This window comes from Macaca nemestrina, chromosome 9, assembly GCF_043159975.1.
Source record: "Macaca nemestrina isolate mMacNem1 chromosome 9, mMacNem.hap1, whole genome shotgun sequence".
Classification (NCBI taxonomy): Eukaryota; Metazoa; Chordata; class Mammalia; order Primates; family Cercopithecidae; genus Macaca; species Macaca nemestrina.
The window spans coordinates 128,824,390-128,843,562 of NC_092133.1; the positions used below are offsets into that span (position 1 = coordinate 128,824,390).

At 45.4% G+C, this 19,173-nt stretch overlaps 1 protein-coding gene across 1 annotated transcript in view; it reads left to right on the plus strand.

The window, feature by feature from the left end:
• LOC105490653 (acyl-CoA-binding domain-containing protein 7-like) overlaps positions 1-19,173 on the plus strand; it is a 92,462-nt gene that overhangs the window by 69,017 nt on the left and 4,272 nt on the right. Inside the window, exons 3-4 of the mRNA XM_071070454.1 lie at positions 18,791-18,908; positions 19,077-19,139. Coding sequence (XP_070926555.1) covers positions 18,791-18,908; positions 19,077-19,139 — 181 coding nt within the window. The remainder of the gene's footprint in view (positions 1-18,790; positions 18,909-19,076; positions 19,140-19,173) is intronic.

A 19,173-nucleotide genomic window follows, 5' to 3' on the forward strand; every position in this document is an offset into this window, starting at 1 on the left:
GAGGAGTTGTCTATGAAGCTTCTCCACTGTGTCTTGTTCTTAGACTCTTGAAAATATTGTTGACCTAGACAGATTTTATCTCTTACTGGAGTTGGAAAGTCTTTTCCCTATAGTGCTTTGCAGTATCTTCTAATGATAGGGATTTTTAATAGCCACACACTTGGGTTTGTATTGAACTTTGCAACAAATTCTGGTATGATAAAATTATCTTGTGGTATTAGTTTTCTAGCCACCCAGGGCTATTGGTCACCTATACTGGTACCTCCACATACATAAAATGAAGTGACTCCAAAATTAGTAGCAATACTTTTAGCTAGCTGAGCAAATAGGGTCTCAGTGACATTGATGGAATTTGAACTTTTGGCTCCTTGGGGTTCAAATGTTTACTGAAGGACTTGAAAAATCTGAACTGTGACATTGGACTGACTTGAATTCTAGCTTGTTAAGTCTTTTTAATAATGACCAATGGATTAAAGCTTAGCTTTCCTTGATGTCCTTTAGTCCAAAAAGGCACGTTTGGCTTTAATATGGTCAGATTAAGGGGGTTGCATGTTTTAATCGTACAACCAAGTTTTGCTTCTTGACTGGCAAGCAGAGCCACTTTCCTTCTATATAGGTGTTGGTGGAACTCATGTATGGTCTATGGAATGTTACAATCAGGACATTCTTTTTCTGGTTCTCCTATTATGATCTTAGCAGCCTTACTGCTGACTCTTTTGTGTCTGAAGTTCTTGCAGACCTCTAGATTGTTCAGGTTGCTGAGGTGTGCAGCCTGACAGGCATCAAAATATGTAGAAACAGGTCCTTTATGTGAATAAGGGAATACCTATGTTTTGCTTGTGAGTTTCCTAGTTCTAACATCTTTAGGATTGGCATATGAGGGTTACAAAGGTTTCCTTATTTGAATTTCATACCAGAAGTTATAGGGTAGGAGGCTGGGTCGTAACAGGCTCAGGTTGCCTATTTCCTGGGTCACAGACAGAGGAAGCTGGTTTGATTACAAACACATGTCCTCAGGGGAGCTTCTCTACACTCATAATAAGTTGATATAACAGAGTCTTAGTTATATTTTCCCTAGACTAAGCTTCTATCATGCAGTGATGGCAACTATCTTGGTTTCCTTGGATAGCTGTTAGCATTTTTACTGCTAGTACAATCAGGTTTAGACTATGCACAGGCATCCTCTTGGGCAGCAGGTTTGACAGCAATTGCAAAGGTAACATGACAGTAAGACAATTATTACAAGCAAAAGAATAACTACACTGGCAAATTCTATCCACATGTACTTATCTGGCACCATCTTCCTTGGGTTTTGGCCCTGAGTAGAATAGTCAGCTTCTGGTTATGTGACTAGGACACAGCTTGGTGTTTCCTCAAACTTCAGCCATGCGTGGACCGAGCAGCCTCCGGTATGGTCGAAGCAGGGCAGTCATCCTTTTCTGACGCACCTTGGTCTTTCTGCAAGATCAGTCAAGTTGGATTTTCTGGATCTTGCTGACTTGTCCATTTGTCTTGGACTGAGGCTGCAGGTTTCAGGCTTGCATTTGTGTTTAGGGTCAGTTCTCCAATTTCCTTTAAATTTCCTTTTACCTGAGATATAAGTGGCGGTGGTCGGCCGTATACTATTTCATAGGGTGAATACCTGGTTAATTTAGTAGGGGTACACCTGACTCGGAGAAGGACCATGGACAATACCTGATCCTACCGCAAATGAGTCTCTTGGCAAAACTTCTTCAACAGTTGTTTCAGTGTCCGATACGTCTTTTCAACTTTTCCAGAACTTTGTGGGTGATAGACTGTATGCAGTTTCTATTTAATCTTTAACATATGTGTTAGTTGCTGTATTACTTCTGCCACAAAAGCTGGTCCTTTGTCCGAGTCTAAAGTTAGAGGCAGTTCAAATCTAGGAATAATGTTTTTAAATAATATCCTGGTTACTTCTCGTGCCTTTTCTGTCCTGGTGGGGAATGCCTCCACCTACCCTGAAAAGATGCAGACAAACACTAACATGTACCCATAGCCTCCAGCCTGAGGCAATTCGGTCAAGTCTACAAATAGGTTTTCACGTGGCACTGCTCCTGTTTCCTGAATTCCTGGGGGCCCGAGTAGGCCCTTGCCTTAGGTTATTCTGGGTATAAGTAACACATGCTCGCAGCCGGCTCGAGGCACTTAGGCGTGGCAGACAGAAATACCGCCCTACGAGAATTTCTAACGTTGTCTTCCCCATGTGTGTTCCTTGGTGACACTGCTTTATAAATCGGGGGCAATGGCTTCTGGAATGGCAAGCCTCCTATCTGAAAACTTCCACCAGCCTCCTTTTTGATGACTCCCGTTTCCCTGCGTGAACCACGCTTTCTCATTGGATGAGTAGTTAGGAGTCTCCGCAAGGGGAGGTTCTAATATGGGCATAGCATAAATCTCTTCCTTCTTTGTTATTTGTGCCCTTGCAGCCCTTTTTGCTTCCTTGTCTGCTTTTCTGTTTCCTGTAGCCTCATCACTTTCTCCCGTTTGATGTCCCTTACAGTGGATGATTGCTGCTTCCTTTGGCGCCTATACAGCCTCTAGGAGCAGCTCTATTTCCTTTTTGTTCTTTATTTCTTTTTCTTCAGTAGTTAACAGTCCTCTTTCTTTGCAAATAGCTTCATGAGCATGCAAGGTGGCAAAAGCATATCCTGAGTCAGTATAGATATCCACTGACTTTCCCTTTGCTAGAAGTAGCACTGTTGTGAGAGTTGTTAGTTCTGACTTCTGCGCTGAGGTTCCTACCGGTAGGGGGCGGGCCTTGGCCACTGAGCTGAATGTGACTGCTGCCTATCCGGCCTTTCTGATACCTTCGGACATGAAGCTACTTCCATCAGTGAAATACTGTATGTCCGGGTACTTTAGGGGCTAGTCTTTTAGGTCTTGCCGGCTTGAAAGTACTTCATCTACTGTTTCTACACGACAATGATACCGTGGGGCACTCAATGGGGGCTTCCCGTGCTCTGCATATTCTATGGGCAGCAGTGTGGCCGGATTTAGGGTGTACGCAGTCTCTAAGGTGATGTGTGGATTTTCACATAGGAACCCTTGGTATCTCAGCATTCTAGGGTTAGAGAGCCAACGGTGTTCTCTCTGTTCCATTAAGGTGACAACTGTATGGGGCACCCGAATTATTAACTTTTGTCCAGAAGTGAGCTTGTTAGCATCCTCAGCTAACAGAGCAGTGGCAGCCAACGCCTTGAAACAGGGCAGCCATCCTGTGGCCAACAAGTTCAGTTGTTGGGACAGATATGTTACAGGTCGCTACCATGACACTAACATTTGCACCAAGACTCCTGTGGCCATCCTCTTTCTTTCATGAACGTACAGCACTAGGGCTTTGTCATGTCTGGCAGCCCTAGTGCTGGCACCTAGGTTAAGGCCTTCTTGATTTCCTTGAAAGCCATATCCTGTTCTTTTCCCCAGAGGAGGAGCTCCTTTTCCCCTGCTTTCGTCGCCGCATATAAAGGTTTTGCTAGGAGCCAGTATTTGGGGATCTAGATGCAGCAGAAACCAGCAGACCATAGGAATTCCTGGACTTGCCGTCGTGTGTCTGGCAGAGGAACGCTACAGACAGTCTCTTTTCGCTCCTGCCTAAGCTCACCCACCCTGGGGAGATGTAAAAGCCAAGATACCAGACTCCTTGGCTACAGATCTGTGCCTTTTCCTTAGATACTTTATAGCCAGCTTTCCACAGCCCTCAAAGGAGGCTCTTTGTTCCTTGGATACCTTCTTTTCTGGTGTGTGTGGCTAGCAATGAATTATCTACGAATTGCATTAAGACACATCGGTCACTAGGTGGCGTGAAAGCCTTTAAGTCTGAGGCTAGTGCTTCTTCAAAGATAGCTGCGGAATTTTTAAATCCGTGGGGAAGTCGTAGTCCACGTATACTGAGATGGGCCTCACTCAAAGGCAAATGCCTTGGCTTACAGAGGCCAATCTGATGCAGAAGAATGCATCTTTAATGTCCAAGCATGTGAACCAAGCAGCACTAGCAGGTGTTTGTCCAAGCAGGGTGTACGGGTTAGGCACAATAGCATGCAGTATGGCTGCCACCTTGTTGACTGCCTTAAGTCTTGTAGAGGCCGGTAGTCGCCAGAAGGTTTTAACACTAGCAATAGGAGGGTATTCCATGAGGAGAGACATCTCTCTATTATTACAAATTTAAGGAGTCATTTTAAGTGCTTTGCAATGCCTTGGTGAGCCGCTATGGGAATGGGATACTGACGGATTTGCACCGGGTAGGTTCCTCATAGTAGCTCTGCTATGACAGGTGCTTGATTTACTGCTAACCCTGTGGGATTGTCCTCTGCCCAGACTCCTGGTAACTTAAGAAGTAAGTCTGTGAATAGTTTTTCTTTCTCAGTTGTGCTGTACTCCTTTTTACACTTCTGGCAACTACTTTCATAAAGTCTCCACTCTTCTGCCTTGGGTACTGTAAGAGTTGGCACTATAGCCTTTCTTTGCGTTAGGCTTAAGGTCATATCTCCACTCGGTGTAAAGGAGATCTGAGCCTGCAGCTTTTGTAATAAGTCTCTTCCTAATAATGGCACTGGGCAGTTTGGCAAATATAAGAACTTATGTTGGACTCCTCGGTCTCCAATCATACATCTCTTTGATTTCAAAAGGGTGTCTTTTCTGTGATACCTGTGGCCCCGATAATATTAGCATAATCTTTTGATAATGGCCCAATTGTTTGAATCACAACCAAGTGTTCAGCATTTGTGTCTACTATAAAGTCTATTTTTCAGCCCCTTACTACCATTGAGACCATAGCCTCATCAGGGTTTAATGAGATGAAGTCCAGTCTCTTTCAGTCCTCAAGGTAGTCATTGGCTCCTATCAGACTAATTAGATCCATATCGGATCCTGCTATGCCTTGCCCAGTGGCTGTCCAGTCATTGTCTATGGATGTTATCCTTATCCTTTTCTTTCTCTGGACATTCATCTTTCCAATGTCCTGTCTGCTTGCATCTTGAACATTGATCTCTCTTTAGTCTAGGCCAACCTTCCTGACCTGTCCTGGTCTCCTGACCTGGCCTAGCTTGTCCTCTACCATGACCACGTCCACAAACACGTCCACGTCCTCTTGCAAATCTAGCCTTTCAACCAGGGCTGCGGTCAAGTACTTTGTCTGCCTTTATTGTTTGGATCAGAGTGTCTTGGTATCTCAGCAAGTTCAGCAGCCCTTGGGCCTGATTTGAGTCCCAGCCTGGGTCAGTTTCTATTGTTCCTTGTTTGTACCAGCCACTAGAGTCTTAACAATAACCTTTAAAACAGGCCTGTAGCCATTTCAGATGGGTCTGAATCATGCTCAGCCGGGAGTCTATGTATGGAAACTGATCAAGGTGCCCAGGCTGTCGTCTGGTGACCACTTGAAACACTTGGCCAATTATTTTCCTATCCGTGGTTCCCTTGGCTGGCCACCCTACATTAAAGGAGGGCCAGTCAATTTCACAAAGCGTTCTTAGCCTCTGCGGTGTTAACTTCATTCCACAATCACCGTCAAAGCCTTTTCTAAAGTTCTTCGACATACATGCTAATAGAGTTGGCTTTGACGCTTTTCCTCCCATTTTCTCCCTCATGGCACACTTTCACTCTCACTTTCACTCTTGGATTCACCAGACCGGAACCTATTAAGGGAGGTTCAGACGTTGATTGGCCAGATCACAGTCAGCTACTGCTGTGAAGCTATGAAGCTAATCCTGTCAGCCTTACACAGTGACCTACGTCTGGCTCATCCCACACTTGCCTCGGAGGACACAGTCTGCGCTAAGAGAGCAGCACCTCCCCACGTCACTCCCCACGTTGGCCTCTCCCAAGACTGTCTCTTTCACATACTTTCTTTTTTTTTTTTTTTTGAGACGGAGTCTCACGCTGTTGCCCAGGCTGGAGTGCAGTGGCGCGATCTCGGCTCACTGCAAGCTCCGCCTCCTGGGTTCACGCCATTCTCCTGCCTCAGCCTCCTGAGTAGCTAGGACTACAGGCGCCCGCCACCGCGCCCGGCTAATTTTTTGTATTTTTTTTTTTTTAGTAGAGACGGGGTTTCACTGTGGTCTCGATCTCCTGACCTTGTGATCCGCCCGCCTCAGCCTCCCAAAGTGCTGGGATTACAGGCTTGAGCCTCCGCGCCCGGCCTCTTTCACATACTTTCACACACCTCCCTTGCCCCAGGATTCCTCATTGGACAAAATGAGCCTCTCTCGTGTCCCAGGTGAGCCTAGTTAGGCTCCCATATTCACACATATACACACACCACTCCCGGTTGCTGTCTCCAGATTCAATGAGCCACTTTCACTTGTTAGTGGGGACATGAGTTTCATCCGAATGGGCAGGCCACTCCTGCCACCCCTAGCCACTCTGGGCTGGATTAGTGGTCGTTCCCTGGATGGTGATCAAGCTCCCTTTCTGTCCTTATGGGATGGGCTAGGGTCCAACCTTACTGCGGTTCAGTAGTCTGCCTATACTCTGCTCCTGTGACTGTCCTGCAACTCCCGAGTCAGTTCTATTTGCACTGTCAGGGGAAGGCTCCAAGACACTGGAGAGCCATTCTCCTTCTGGGCTAAGTCTTACCCTCTGGTGCCAAGGGTCCCAAGTCTCCCGCATCCTGGTGCTCTATAGGCAAAGGAGACAAAAACCTGCCATCTCCAATCCTGGATGAGTCCCCAGAAATCGTAACAGGAAAACCAGAAACAGGAGAGACCGAGCAGAGTTCAGGAGAGCCCTTTATTATTAAGGTGATCACTGGCTCAGCAGGACTAGGGTCCAGAAAATCTGAGCACCAGACAAAGAAAGCAGCCAACTTTTAAGCATTCAGTGGCTGTGAGCTATGTGATACAGGAAGCGTACTTACAGAAGCCAGAACAAAGGCAGTTGATCAGTCTTTTACATTTATCTATACTACATGTTCTACATCCCTGGGAAACCATGTTTCTGTATCAACTTTGTAACTTTGCAGCTGCACTAGGGAGGTGAAGCAGGAACTCACTGAGCCTCAAGCAATGTGAAACTAGTGGGAAGAGATAAGGTTCTCTAAGCACAGAAGGAAAAACAGGCTGTTAGTATTCTCTAACTTAGACTACTGGGGTGCTACATTATACTATGCCCTGAGGGGAAAGTTGATTTTCTGGCCTTACATATTGTAAAATTCATTAATTTCCTCTTCAGGAGGATTGCTTAAGCCCAGGAGTTTGAGGCTGCCATGAGCCATGACTGTGCCACTGCACTCCAGTCTGGGTAACAGAGTGAGATCCTGTCTCAAAAAAACAAAATCAAAAAAGACAAAAATCTATTTAAAGGTCAGAACTTGGAAATGAGGCCAAAACAAGCTTATCAGTGAAGAAGTAGTTAAAATGAAAAGGATCTGTTATCTAGCTCATCTCAAAGCACTCAATACTCACTGATGTTTGAGCAGGGGCCTTCTTAAGGCTTAAGGGTTAGTACTGCCTTCCTTGCTCATCAACACCCAGGCTATTTCTGTAGAGATTCCAGGCAACATTGAAATTACATTGTCTCAGGTGGGGGAACCTAGAGGCCAACCCTGGGATAAGGCTTCAAATACAAGGAGGTTATTCAGGAGGAAAAGAACCGTAGGTAACTGGTGGAAGAGGCAGCAAGGCAGGGAGGAACCCAACAGAGTATGTTATCCAGTCAGATATTGTGGCAGGTAATCGAAGCTTAACTCCTACTGGAGAAGTTCCCAGAGCCAGTGTAAAACATACGCCTCAGACTTACTCCTCCTGAGCTATGAGGTTGATGGGGGACTGATTGATTGATTCAGAGAGAGGGTCTCACTCTATTGCCCGGACTGGAGTGTAGTGGTGCAATCTCAACTCAGTGCAGTCTCTGCCTCCCAAGCACAAGCAATTCTTGTGCCTCAGCCTCCTGAGTAGCTGGGATTACAGGCATGTACCACCATACCCAGCTAATTTTTTTCTTTTTTTTGAGAAGGAATCTCACTGTTGCCTAGGCTGGAGTGCTGTGGCGCCGCCTCCTGGGTTCACACTATTCTCTTGTCTCAGCCTCCTGAGCAGCTGGGACTACAGGTGCCCGCCACCATGCCCAGCTAATTTTTTGTATTTTTAGTACAGACAGGGTTTGACTGTGCTAGCCAAGATGGTCTCGATCTCCTGACCTGATCCACCCACCTCGGCTTTCCAAAGTGCTAGGATTGTGCCCGGAATTGGTGGGTTCTTGGTCTCACTGACTTGAAGAATGAAGCCATGGACCTTTGGGGTGTTACAGTTCTTAAGGATAGTGTGTCTGGAGTTTGTTCCTTCAGACGTTCAGATGTGTCTGGAGCTTCTTCCTTCTGGTGGGTTCATGGTTTTGCTGTCAGAAGTGAAGCTGCAGACCTGGTGGTGAGTGTTACAGCTCTTAAATGCAGCACACCTAGAGTTGTTTGTTCTACCCGGTGGATTCATGGCCATGCCGGCTTCAGGCGTGAAGCTGCAGACCTTTGCTGTGAGTGTTACAGCTCATAAAGGCAGCATGAACCCAAAGAGTGAGCAGCAGCAAGATTTACTGCAAAGAGCAAAAGAACAACACCTGCACACTCCGGAAGGAGACCTAAGCAGGTAGCCACTGCAGGCTTGGGCAGCCTGCTTTTATTCCTTTATCTGGCCCCACCCACATCCTGCTGACTGGTCCATTTTACAGAGAGCTGATTGGTCCACTTTACAGAGAGTTGATTGGTACATTTTCACAGAGTACAGATTGGTGTATTTACAAACCTTGAGCTAGACACAGAGTACTGACTGGTGTATTTGCAAACCCTGAGCTAGACACAGAGTACTGATTTGTGCATTTACAATCCTTGAGCGAGACACAGAGTCACACAGTGCTAGTCCTTCAAGCCTCCACTAGGTTAGCTAGATACAGAGTGCTGATTGGTGCACATACGATCCTCTGGCTAGATACAAAAGTTCTCCAAGTCCCCATCCAGTTCAGGAGCCCAGCTGGCTTCACCCAGTGGATCCTGCACCTGGGCTGCAGGTGGAGCTGCCCGCCAGTCCCCAGCGGCGCCTGCACTCCTCAGCCCTTGGACTGTCCATGGGACCAGGCGCCATGGAGCAGGCAGCAGGGGGCAGCGCCCCTGGGGGAGGCTCAGACCCCACCGGAGCCCACTGCAGGGGGAGGAGCTCAGACATGGCAGGCTGCAGGTCCGGATCCCTGCCTCGCGGTGAGGCAGCTAAGGCCCAGTGAGAATTTGACTGCAGCGCAGCAGGCCCGCACTGCTGGGGGACCAGGCACAACCTCCGCAGCTGCTGGTCCGAGTGCTAAGCCCCTCACTGCCCTGGGCTGGCGGTGCCAGCAGGCCGCTCCGTGTGCAGGGGCCCGCCAAGCCCGCGTCCGCCCCCGCCCGAACTCACACTGGTCCACAAGCGCAGCCCTGGTTCCCGCCCATGCCTCTCCCTCCACACCTCCCCGCAAGCAGAGGGAGGAGGCTCTGGCCTCAGCTAGCCCAGAGAGGGGCTCCCACGGTGCCATGGCGGGCTGAAGGGATCCTCAAGCACCGCCAGAGTGGACGCCAGGCCGGAGGCCGAGGAGGCGCTGAGAGTGAGGGTTGCTAGCACATTGTTACCTCTCAGGATTACAGGCCTGAGCCACCACACCCGGCCGAAAACTGTTATTTCTTTATCAGTAAAATCACAGAGTTGGAGTTATGGAGTGATGTTCTAAAAGCTGTATACGAATACTGGAGTTCTAGGTAATAGTTGGCACATTTCTGAAAACATGCTCAGTAGATTGTCAAAATATCCACCACCTTTCCATTACTTCCATTCAAAACTGCATTCTCTCTCTCTCTCAAAAAGGGAATGTAAAATCCGGCTTCTCACTGTCTTCCCTTTCTTGTTTCTGGGAAGGAATAATTTATTCTTTTTCACTTCTTAATTGCTTGGAGAAATCCCAATTGCTGCAATTCATTGAGTGAGGTCACTGTTGTACCTGATCTTTTGATGAACCGATGTGAGAAGATGGCCTAACACAGATTCCATGTACACCGTGTGGCTGTCATGGCACTGAGATCATGGATTTAAAAGCAGTGTAGGAGGCCACTAATAGTCTTGGAAAGTCAAATGTACGATTTTAGTTCATGTAATCGTCTAGTCACCAAACTTCCATAGCAAGTTTTTCAAAGGCATAATCTTGTACTTGTTTTCTCAGCTACTTATTTTATGAACAAAATATATCAGTCATTTAACCGAAATAAAGTGTCCAGAATTTTCACTATGATTCCTTGAATCCATTCTTCTATTAAAACATGTTTCTATTGGCTGAAACACATTAAAGTCAGATCCTGTAAATAAATTAATATTTTATGATTTTGTTTCAGTCGCAATCACAAATGCTTATTATGTTAAAAAGGTCAAGAAATACATTAAAGTATAACAAGGAAAGGCTGGACATGGTGGCTTGGGTCTGTAATCCCAGCACTTTGGGAGACTGAGGTCGGGAGACCTGAGGTCAGGAGTTCAAGACCAGCCTGGCCAACATGGGGAAACCCCATCTCTACTGAAAATACAAAATTAGCCAGGCGTGGTGGCACATGCCTGTAATCTCAGCTACTTGGGAGGCTGAGGCAGGAGAATTGCTTGAATCTGGGAGGTGGAGGTTACAGTGAGCTGAGATCGCAGCTGGGGGAAGCACTGCGATTGCACTCTAGCCTGGGCAACATGAGCAAAACTCCTTCTCAAGAAAAAAAAAAAAAAAATTAACTGGGCGTGGTGGCAGGTGCCTGCAATCCCAGCTATTTGGGATGTTGAGGCTTGAGAATCGCTTGAAACCCAGGAGGTGGAGGTTGCAGGGAGCCAAGATTGCTCCATTGCCCTCCAGCTTGGGTGATAGAGTGAGACTCTGCCTCAAAAAAAAAAAAAAAAAATATATATATATATATATATACACACACACACACACATACACACACACACTTCTATACATATATAAAGGAAAACTCAAAATAAGCATCACATTAATTGGAAATATCCATCCTTCATACTGGGCAAAAATCATGCTAAATCTATCATTAATTAACATAGACTTAAAAGTTTTATTTAAAAGAATCTTATAATAAATGCTTTTACAAGACATAAATTTAGCTTTACTTAGGTTTAATAGGGAAAAACAGGAAATGGAAATAAAATGGACAGACTTGCTGAATTTCAGACATATATTTCTTCAGTATGAAAGATGTAGCCTTAATGTTCCCTTAGTGGTTAGTAAAAAAAAGATAATGAAGACTGTTAGGAGGCTAAGTCACAAGTACAAATGGACTCTTTTCTATGAAAAATAAGAAAGTTGGTCTAATGCTCCTCCTATTTAGATTTGTGTTGAATTACTTAACATTCTAAAGATTATAGTGTTTACACTGTATTCTTTTTTGTTTGTTTGTTTTTGAGAGGTAGTCTCGCTCTGTCACCAGGCTGTAGTGCAGTGGCGTGAACTCTGCTCACTGCATCCTCCACCTCCCAGGTTCAAGTGATTCTCCTGCCTTAGCCTCCTAAGTAGCTGGGACTACAGGCACGCACCACCACACCCAGCTAATTTTTATATTTTTAGTAGACGAGGTTTCACCCTATTGGCCAGGATAGTTTCGATCTCTTGACCTCATGATCCACCTGCCTCAGCCTCCCGAGGTGCTGGTATTATAGACATGAGCCACCGCGCCGGGCCCACTGCATTCTGAAATCATAATTCCCAGAGTTGTTTGAACTTAGCTACAGATTTAAATGAAGGCATGAGTCACACAGTTCTTACCCTGATAAACGGAGAAACTATGTCAGTAGCATCAGCGTTGCTGTTTGCATTTTTTCCAATGTACATACCAACATGTACATTGATCAGATCAAAGAAAATCAGAGTTTTGCCAGTATGTTGACTTTTTAAAAACTTTTGATCTTTAGTTATTGACTTAGGCTCAGGCCCATGTTGCATTTTAAGGCAATTCTTTTTTTTTTCTTTTTTTTTCGAGATGGAGTCTCACTGCATCGCCCAGGCTGGAGTAGAGTGGTACCATCTTGGCTCACTGTGGCCTCCTGGGTTCAAGCAATTCTCCTGCCTCAGCCTCCTGAGTAGCTGGGACTACAGATGCATACCACCCCACACAGCTAATTTATATATATATATATTTCTTTTCTTTTTTTTTTTTTGCGACGGAGTCTTGTTCTTTCGCCCAGGCTGGAGTATAGTGGCGTGATCTCAGCTCACTGCAAGCTCCACCTCCCAGGTTCACGCCATTCTCCTGCCTCAGCCTCCTGAGTAGCTGGGACTGCAGGCGCCCATTACCATGCTCGGCTAATTTTTTGTATTTTTAGTACGGACAGGGTTTCACCGTGTTAGCCAAGATGGTCTCGATCTGCTGACCTCGTGATCTGCCCGTTTCAGCCTCCCAAAATGCTGGGATTACAGGCGTGAGCCACCACACCCAGCCAAATTTTTATATTTTTAGTAGAGATGGATTTCACTGTGTTTTGCAGGCTGGTCTCAAACTCCTGGCCTCAAGTGCTCCGTGTACCTCGACCTCCCAAAGTGCTGCGATTACAGGCATAAACCACCGCACCGGCTTCAGTTTTATAGTATTATACGAATTTATGTAAAATTTGGAACACTTGGCGAAACAATAAATAAGCCATGCTTCAGTGAAACCTTTGTCCTTTAATGCCATTCATTCTAGTGGGAAATTCGCTACTCCACTGTTGCACAATATACTAGCAATATACCAGCTATGACAAAGAGGTGAGTTGGACATGTGATACAGCCCAAGAATTCATTCATATATATAATGTGATATATTACACAGGAATATAGATATGTTACACAGGAAAAAGGTTCTAAGAAATATTAAAGAAAAAAGTTAGGCTGGGCATGGTGGCTCACCCTTGTAATCCCAGCACTTTGGGAGGCCAAGGTGGGTGAATCACCTGAGGTCAGGAGTTCAAGACCAGCCTGACCAACATGGAGAAACCCTGTCTCTACTAAAAATACAAAATTAGATGGGCGTAGTGGTGCATTCCTGTAATCCCAGCTACTCAGGAGGCTGAGGTAGGAGAATCATTCGCACCTGGGAGGTGGAAGTTGCAGTGAGCCCAGATCTTGCCATTGCACTCTAGCCTGGGCAACAAGAGAACAAGAAGAAACTCTAAGAAAAAAACAAAAAGTTAGTGAACGCACTGTATTAAAATACTTTCAGGACAGGAACGGTGGCTCACACCTGTAATCCCAGCACTCTGGGAGACCGAGGTGGGTGGACCACGAGGTCAGGAGTTCAAGACCAGTTTGGCCAATATGGTGCAATCCCGTGTCTGCTAAAAATACAAAAATTAGCGGGGCATGGTAGGTAGCAGATGCCTGTAGTCCTAACTACTTGGGAGGCTGAGGCAGAGAATTGCTTGAACCTGGGAGGTGGAGGTTGCAGTGAGCCGTGATGGTGCCACTGCACTCCAGCCTGGGTGACAGAGCGAAACTCTGTCTGGAAAAACAAACAAACAAAAAAACCCTTTCAAAATTAGTCATATTTTTATATGAATTTAGTGACTGTATTACTTACAAGACTTTTACAGATGAAGCACATGCAGTGATACAATCTTAATTTTTGTCTTATCCAAGCCCTTTTTGCTTTAGGCTTGACTTTTTGCTCATATTCATTCAAAATGTATTTTCTCGAATGCCATCTATGTAATCTTTGTCACTTTCAGCTCAAAAAATTACAGGAACTCTACATAAAAATGCTACATTTAATAGAAGAGCAGAAAATATGCTGTATTCGATTGGACTTTGGGGGAAATCACCACTTTTCTCAGTAGAAGTAGACATCTTCCGGTTATTATTAAGCATTTCAAAATTTTATTTTCCCAAAATACCTAAAGAGAATATGAATGTAAATTTCACCATAATAGGAACTCTAGTGACAGTGACTACTGTAACTATGCTATATACGTGGTGATGGAAATTATTTTTTTTGCCCTTGCTTTCATTTTATTAAAAACACAAAATGAAACTAAAATTAGGAAAGATCAACTTACAATTCCTTGATTAAATTTTTCAATGATTCTAGGAAATTCAGTGGCGGTACTAATTCTGCTAGTACGCAGCACTTGCAGACTGAGTGGTTTCTTTACTGGCAGTTGTGCCACAAAAAGAATTGATAAAAAATACATTCAATGGCTGGATGCAGTGGCTCATCCCTGTAATCCCAGCTCTTTCTGAGACCGAGGAGGGAGGATCATTTGAGTGCAAGAGTTCAAGACCAGCCTGGGCAACATAGGGAGACCCTGTCTCTACAAAAAATAAAATAAGCTGGGTGTGGTGGTTCATGCCTGTAGTCTCAGCTACTGGGGAGGCTAGGGTGGGAGGATTCTTTGAGCCCCCAAGGTTGAGGCCACAGTGAGCTGTGATCGAGTCACTGCACTCCAGCCTAGGAGACAAGAGTGAGACCCTGCCTCAAGAAAAAAATATTTAAAAAATAAATAAATAAAAATAAATATTTGGGCCAGGCGCGGTGGTTTACGCCTGTTATACCAGCACTTTGGGAGGCCGAGGCAGGTGGACCACCTGAGGTCAGGAGTTCAAGACCAGCCTGGCCAACATGGTAAAACCCCGTCTCTACTAAAAAATTAGCCGGATGAGGTGGCAGGCGCCTGTAGTCCCAGCTACTTTGGGAGGCTGAGGCAGGAGAATCACTTGAACCCGGGAGAGGGAGGTTGCAGTGAGCCAAGATCGTGCCACTGCACTCCAGCCTGGGTGACAGAGCAGGACTTTATCTCAAAATAAATAAATAGAAAATAAATACATTTGATATCTAAAATACCAAGCTGTATGTCCACAAACAGGGAACAGCAATGCCTGAGTTTCTGGTTTGTGAAACTGAATTATATGAAACACTTAGGGTTTATTTGCATACAGATGGTCCCGTAGAATGGTTCAATTCATATCTCCACTTTACTATGGTTCAAAAGCAATATGCATTCAATAATTCGAGTCCCCATACAACCATTCTGTTTTCCACTTAGAATGCAGTATTCAGTAAGTTACATGACATAGTCAACACTTCATTATAAAATAGGCTTTGTGTTAGACGATGTTGCCCAACTGCAGGCAAGGTAAGTGTTCTGAGGACGTTTAAGGTTGGTTAGGCGCATTAAATGCATTTTCGACCTGCCATAGGTTTATTGGGACATAAACCCATGGTTAAATCAAGGAGCATGTTATTTTACTTATTTATTTATTTATTATTATTTTGAGATGGAGTTTTGCTCTTGTAGCCCACGTTAGAGTGCAATGGAGCGATCTTGGCTTACCACAACCTCCGCCTCCCAGGGTAAAGCAATTCTCCTGCCTCAGCCTCCCGAGTAGCTGGGATTATAGGCATGCACCACTATGCCCAGCTAATTTTTTTTTTGTTTTTTTAGTAGAGACGAGGTTTTCCCATGTTGGTCAGGTTGGTCTCCAATTCCCGACCTTGGGTGAACCGCCTCCCTCAGCCTCCCAAAGTGCTGGGATTACATGCATGAGCCACTGCTCCCAGCCTGGTCACACAGCTCTTAAGTGATGGAGTTGGGAATCCAACCAAGGTAGTCTGGCTCCAGAGCCATGTTCTTAACCATGGCATTAGTATAAAGCAGCCAAGAGTTTCTTAGGAAGACACTCAGAAGACAAGGCGCCCGTTATTCCATGCCCCCGTGCTTCTCAGTCCCCTGTGGGAAATGGGTAGGAGGATGGGCCATGTTCAACGTTATTTAGGCTGAAGACCCTGATCTCCAACTTACAGGTGATTTTGTTCACAAAACAACTGTTCTGCATGTACTACTGTTCCTGGACCAAACTGAGAGCCGCGCTGCTTATTCTCTCAGCTCAATAATGAGATGCAGATAAACTGGGAAAGAAGAGAGTTGGTTTCTGTAACTGGGTACAAGGAGAAGACCTGGAAATGATTGCCAAGATTACAGAGGTTTCTGGAGCTTTATATGCCTTCTAAGTTATATGTCTGCATGTAAGTGTGCGTTCATCTAAAGCCTTAAGTGACTAACTTCTAATCTATAACTAAGGGCTGAGTCCTGAAGACCTTCCTCTGGAGCCTCAGCAAATGTCCTTAATCTAGATGGGTCCAGGTGCTGGAGTGATTACCCTCGTTTCCTGCTAAATCATGGAGGTTTGGGGAGTTCCTTCAGATCCCAGTAAAACTTGTTTGTGGAGGCCTGGGGATTTTCTTCAGACCCCCATAAAACCTGTTTAATCCTAAATGGGTCCTGTTAAGAATTCCTTCATTATCTTGTTATGCCTCAAGCCCCAGGAAGAGCCTGGGCAAAACTCTTGGTGGGCTGTTGTTGGCGTCTTCGTATGAGGGCGCTGGCTCTTTCTGCTTTTAATATTTAATGTAACCACTCATTGCTGACGCGGTTGTTATGGCAGCCTGCCTATTCAGCCATCAGGGGGACCTGGCCACAGTACTGCCTGTCTTTGGGGCCGGAAGGAAACTTGAGCCAGCCACTCCGCTGAGCCCACAGGGTACTGAGGTTACACTGGGGCTATCCACTTTCTCTCCTAGGCCTTTGGATCCAAAGGGAGCTCTGGCATCAGAGAAGAAGTGTGGGGGGCGGGGGCCAGCTAGCATACATCCTTGAACTTCCCCTGTTTGACAGCCAGCCTACGGACAATTCCTGCTTATCCTGAGTTTTAAGAAATAACTTAAGGTAAGACACAGTTTAGTTTAAAAATCTATAAAGGAAAATAATCACGAAGCCCTTTATAGAGTATAAACTAAGAGGTTAGAAAAGGAAAGGGATAAAGCACCTGGGAGCCCTGAGGCTCCAGAGTACACTGGACTTCCTTGTCTGTTTCAGCTACTGGCTGAACCCTGGGCCAGCCTGAGGGTCTTGCGGGGTTAGGCTGGTCCCAGTTTTAGAGTTAACTCAGGACAAGCCTTATTGCTTAAGTCCTTTTTTTTCTTTTTTTTTTTTGAGACAGTCTCACTTTGTCGCCCAGGCTAGAGTGCAGTGGCGTTATCTTAGTTCACTGCGAACTCTGCCTCCCAGGTTCAAGCAATTCTTGTGCCACAGCCTCCTGAGCAGCTGGGATTACAGGTGTGCGCCACCATGCCCAGCTAATTTTTGTATTTTTAGTAGAAACAGGGTTTTGCTATGTTGGCCGGGCTGGTCTCGAACTCCTGACCTCAAGTGATCCCCCTGCCTCGGCCTCCCAAAGTGCTGGGATTACAGGCATGAGCCACCACGCCAGGCTTAAGTACATTGTATATAGAGTTTCCAGGAAGTCTAAAAACATACTACTCAAGTATATTGGTATACAGTTTTCCCTAATCAGCTCTAAATTGGCTAAGCAACTCCTCTTTTCTAGAAATCATTTGCAATAAATCTTATAATTTAGGTCTAGTGTGAAAAGGAATCTGTACAAGCAACTCAACCAAATCAGGAATATTGATTACCCTCAGAAGCTGACTAGGTCTAAAGCTAATATTAAAGAATGTAGTCATGAGGGCACTGGAAGAGAAACACGCCAGACGATGGTATTAACCGGTAGCAAAGTCCCTTCATGTAGTAAAGTAGGACTGAGGCAGAAGAGGAAGAACGCATCTGTGACGTAATTGAGGAAACTCCATTGAGTACCAATAATGCCAAAAAAAAAAAAAAAAAAAAAAAGCAGCCAGGCACGGTGGCTCACACCTGTAATCCCAGCACTTTGTGAGGCCAAGGTGGGTAGATCATGAGGTCAGGAGTTCAAGACCAGCCTGACCAATATGGTGAAACCCCGTTTCTACTAAAAATACAAAAATTAGCCAGGCACAGTGGCAGGCACCTGTAATCCCAGCTACTCAGGAGGCTGAGGCAGGAGAATCACTTGAACCCGGGAGGCAAAGGTGGCAGTGCGCCAAGATCTTGCCATGGCACTCCAGCCTGGGCAACAGAGTGAGACTCCCTCTCAAAAAAAAAAAAAAAAAAAAAAAAAAAAAGGCCAGGCGCGGTGGCTCACGCCTGTAATCCCAGCACTTTGGGAGGCCGAGGCACGCGGATCACGAGGTCAGGAGATCAAGACCATCCTGGCTAACATGGTGAAACCCTGTCTCTACTAAAAATACCAAAAAAAAAATTAGCTGGGCGTGGTGGCGGGAGCCTGTAGTCCCAACTGTTCGGGAGGCTGAGGCAGGAGAATGGCGTGAACCCAGGAGGCGGAGCTTGCAGTGAGCGGAGATCGCGCCACTGCACTCCAGACTCGGTGACAGCGTGAGACCGTCTCAAAAAAAAAAAAAAAGCAAACTCGCCAGATGTGCGGTGGCTCACACCTGTAGTCCCAGCACTTTGGGAGGCCAAGGTGGGCAGATCACTTGAAGTCAGGAGCTCCAGACAAGCCTGGCCAACATGACAAAACCCCATCTCTACAAAAAATACAAAAATTAGCCGAGCATGGTGGTGCACACCTGTAGTCCCAGCTACTTGGGAGGCTGAGGTGGGAGAATGGCTTGAGACCCAGAAGTAGAGGTTGCAGTGAGTGGAGACAGCGCCACTGTACTGCACTCCAGCCTGGGTGACAGAGTGAGACTCCGTCTCAAGAAAAAAGAAGGTAAACCGAACATTTTCTGTAGTTCTTCATATAAGGTAAGTCCCCGGAGAGGTGAACTCCTAGGAATTCAAGTAAATTAAGATCATTCTGATAGAACCAGAGCAGCAGAAGTTCATTTCTGTTTGAAACCTTCCTCTTCCTGCTCTTTGAGTTCCTATTCCTTGGTGGTAAAATGCTCTTTTTTTTTTTTTCCCTTTAGGCTGATTTTGACAGGGCTACAGAAGATGTGAGGAAGCTGAAAGCAAGACCAGATGATGGAGAACTGAAAGAACTCTATGGGCTTTACAAACAAGCGATAATTGGAGACATTAATATTGGTATATATTATTAATATTAATATGTTATGTTACAATTAATATGCTAATTATAATTATAATATATAATATAGCATTACTTAATAGAGTAATATACTCCGTTTGAACAATGTTTATAGAAGTGCACAGTAAAATGTTAACTTGCAAACGCATCTGTCCTCCTCTTGCCAGAGTGTCCAGGAATGCTAGATTTAAAAGGCAAAGCCAAATGGGAAGCATGGAACCTCAAAAAAGGTTTTTTAGTCTTTCACAAGTTTATGGCAAACTT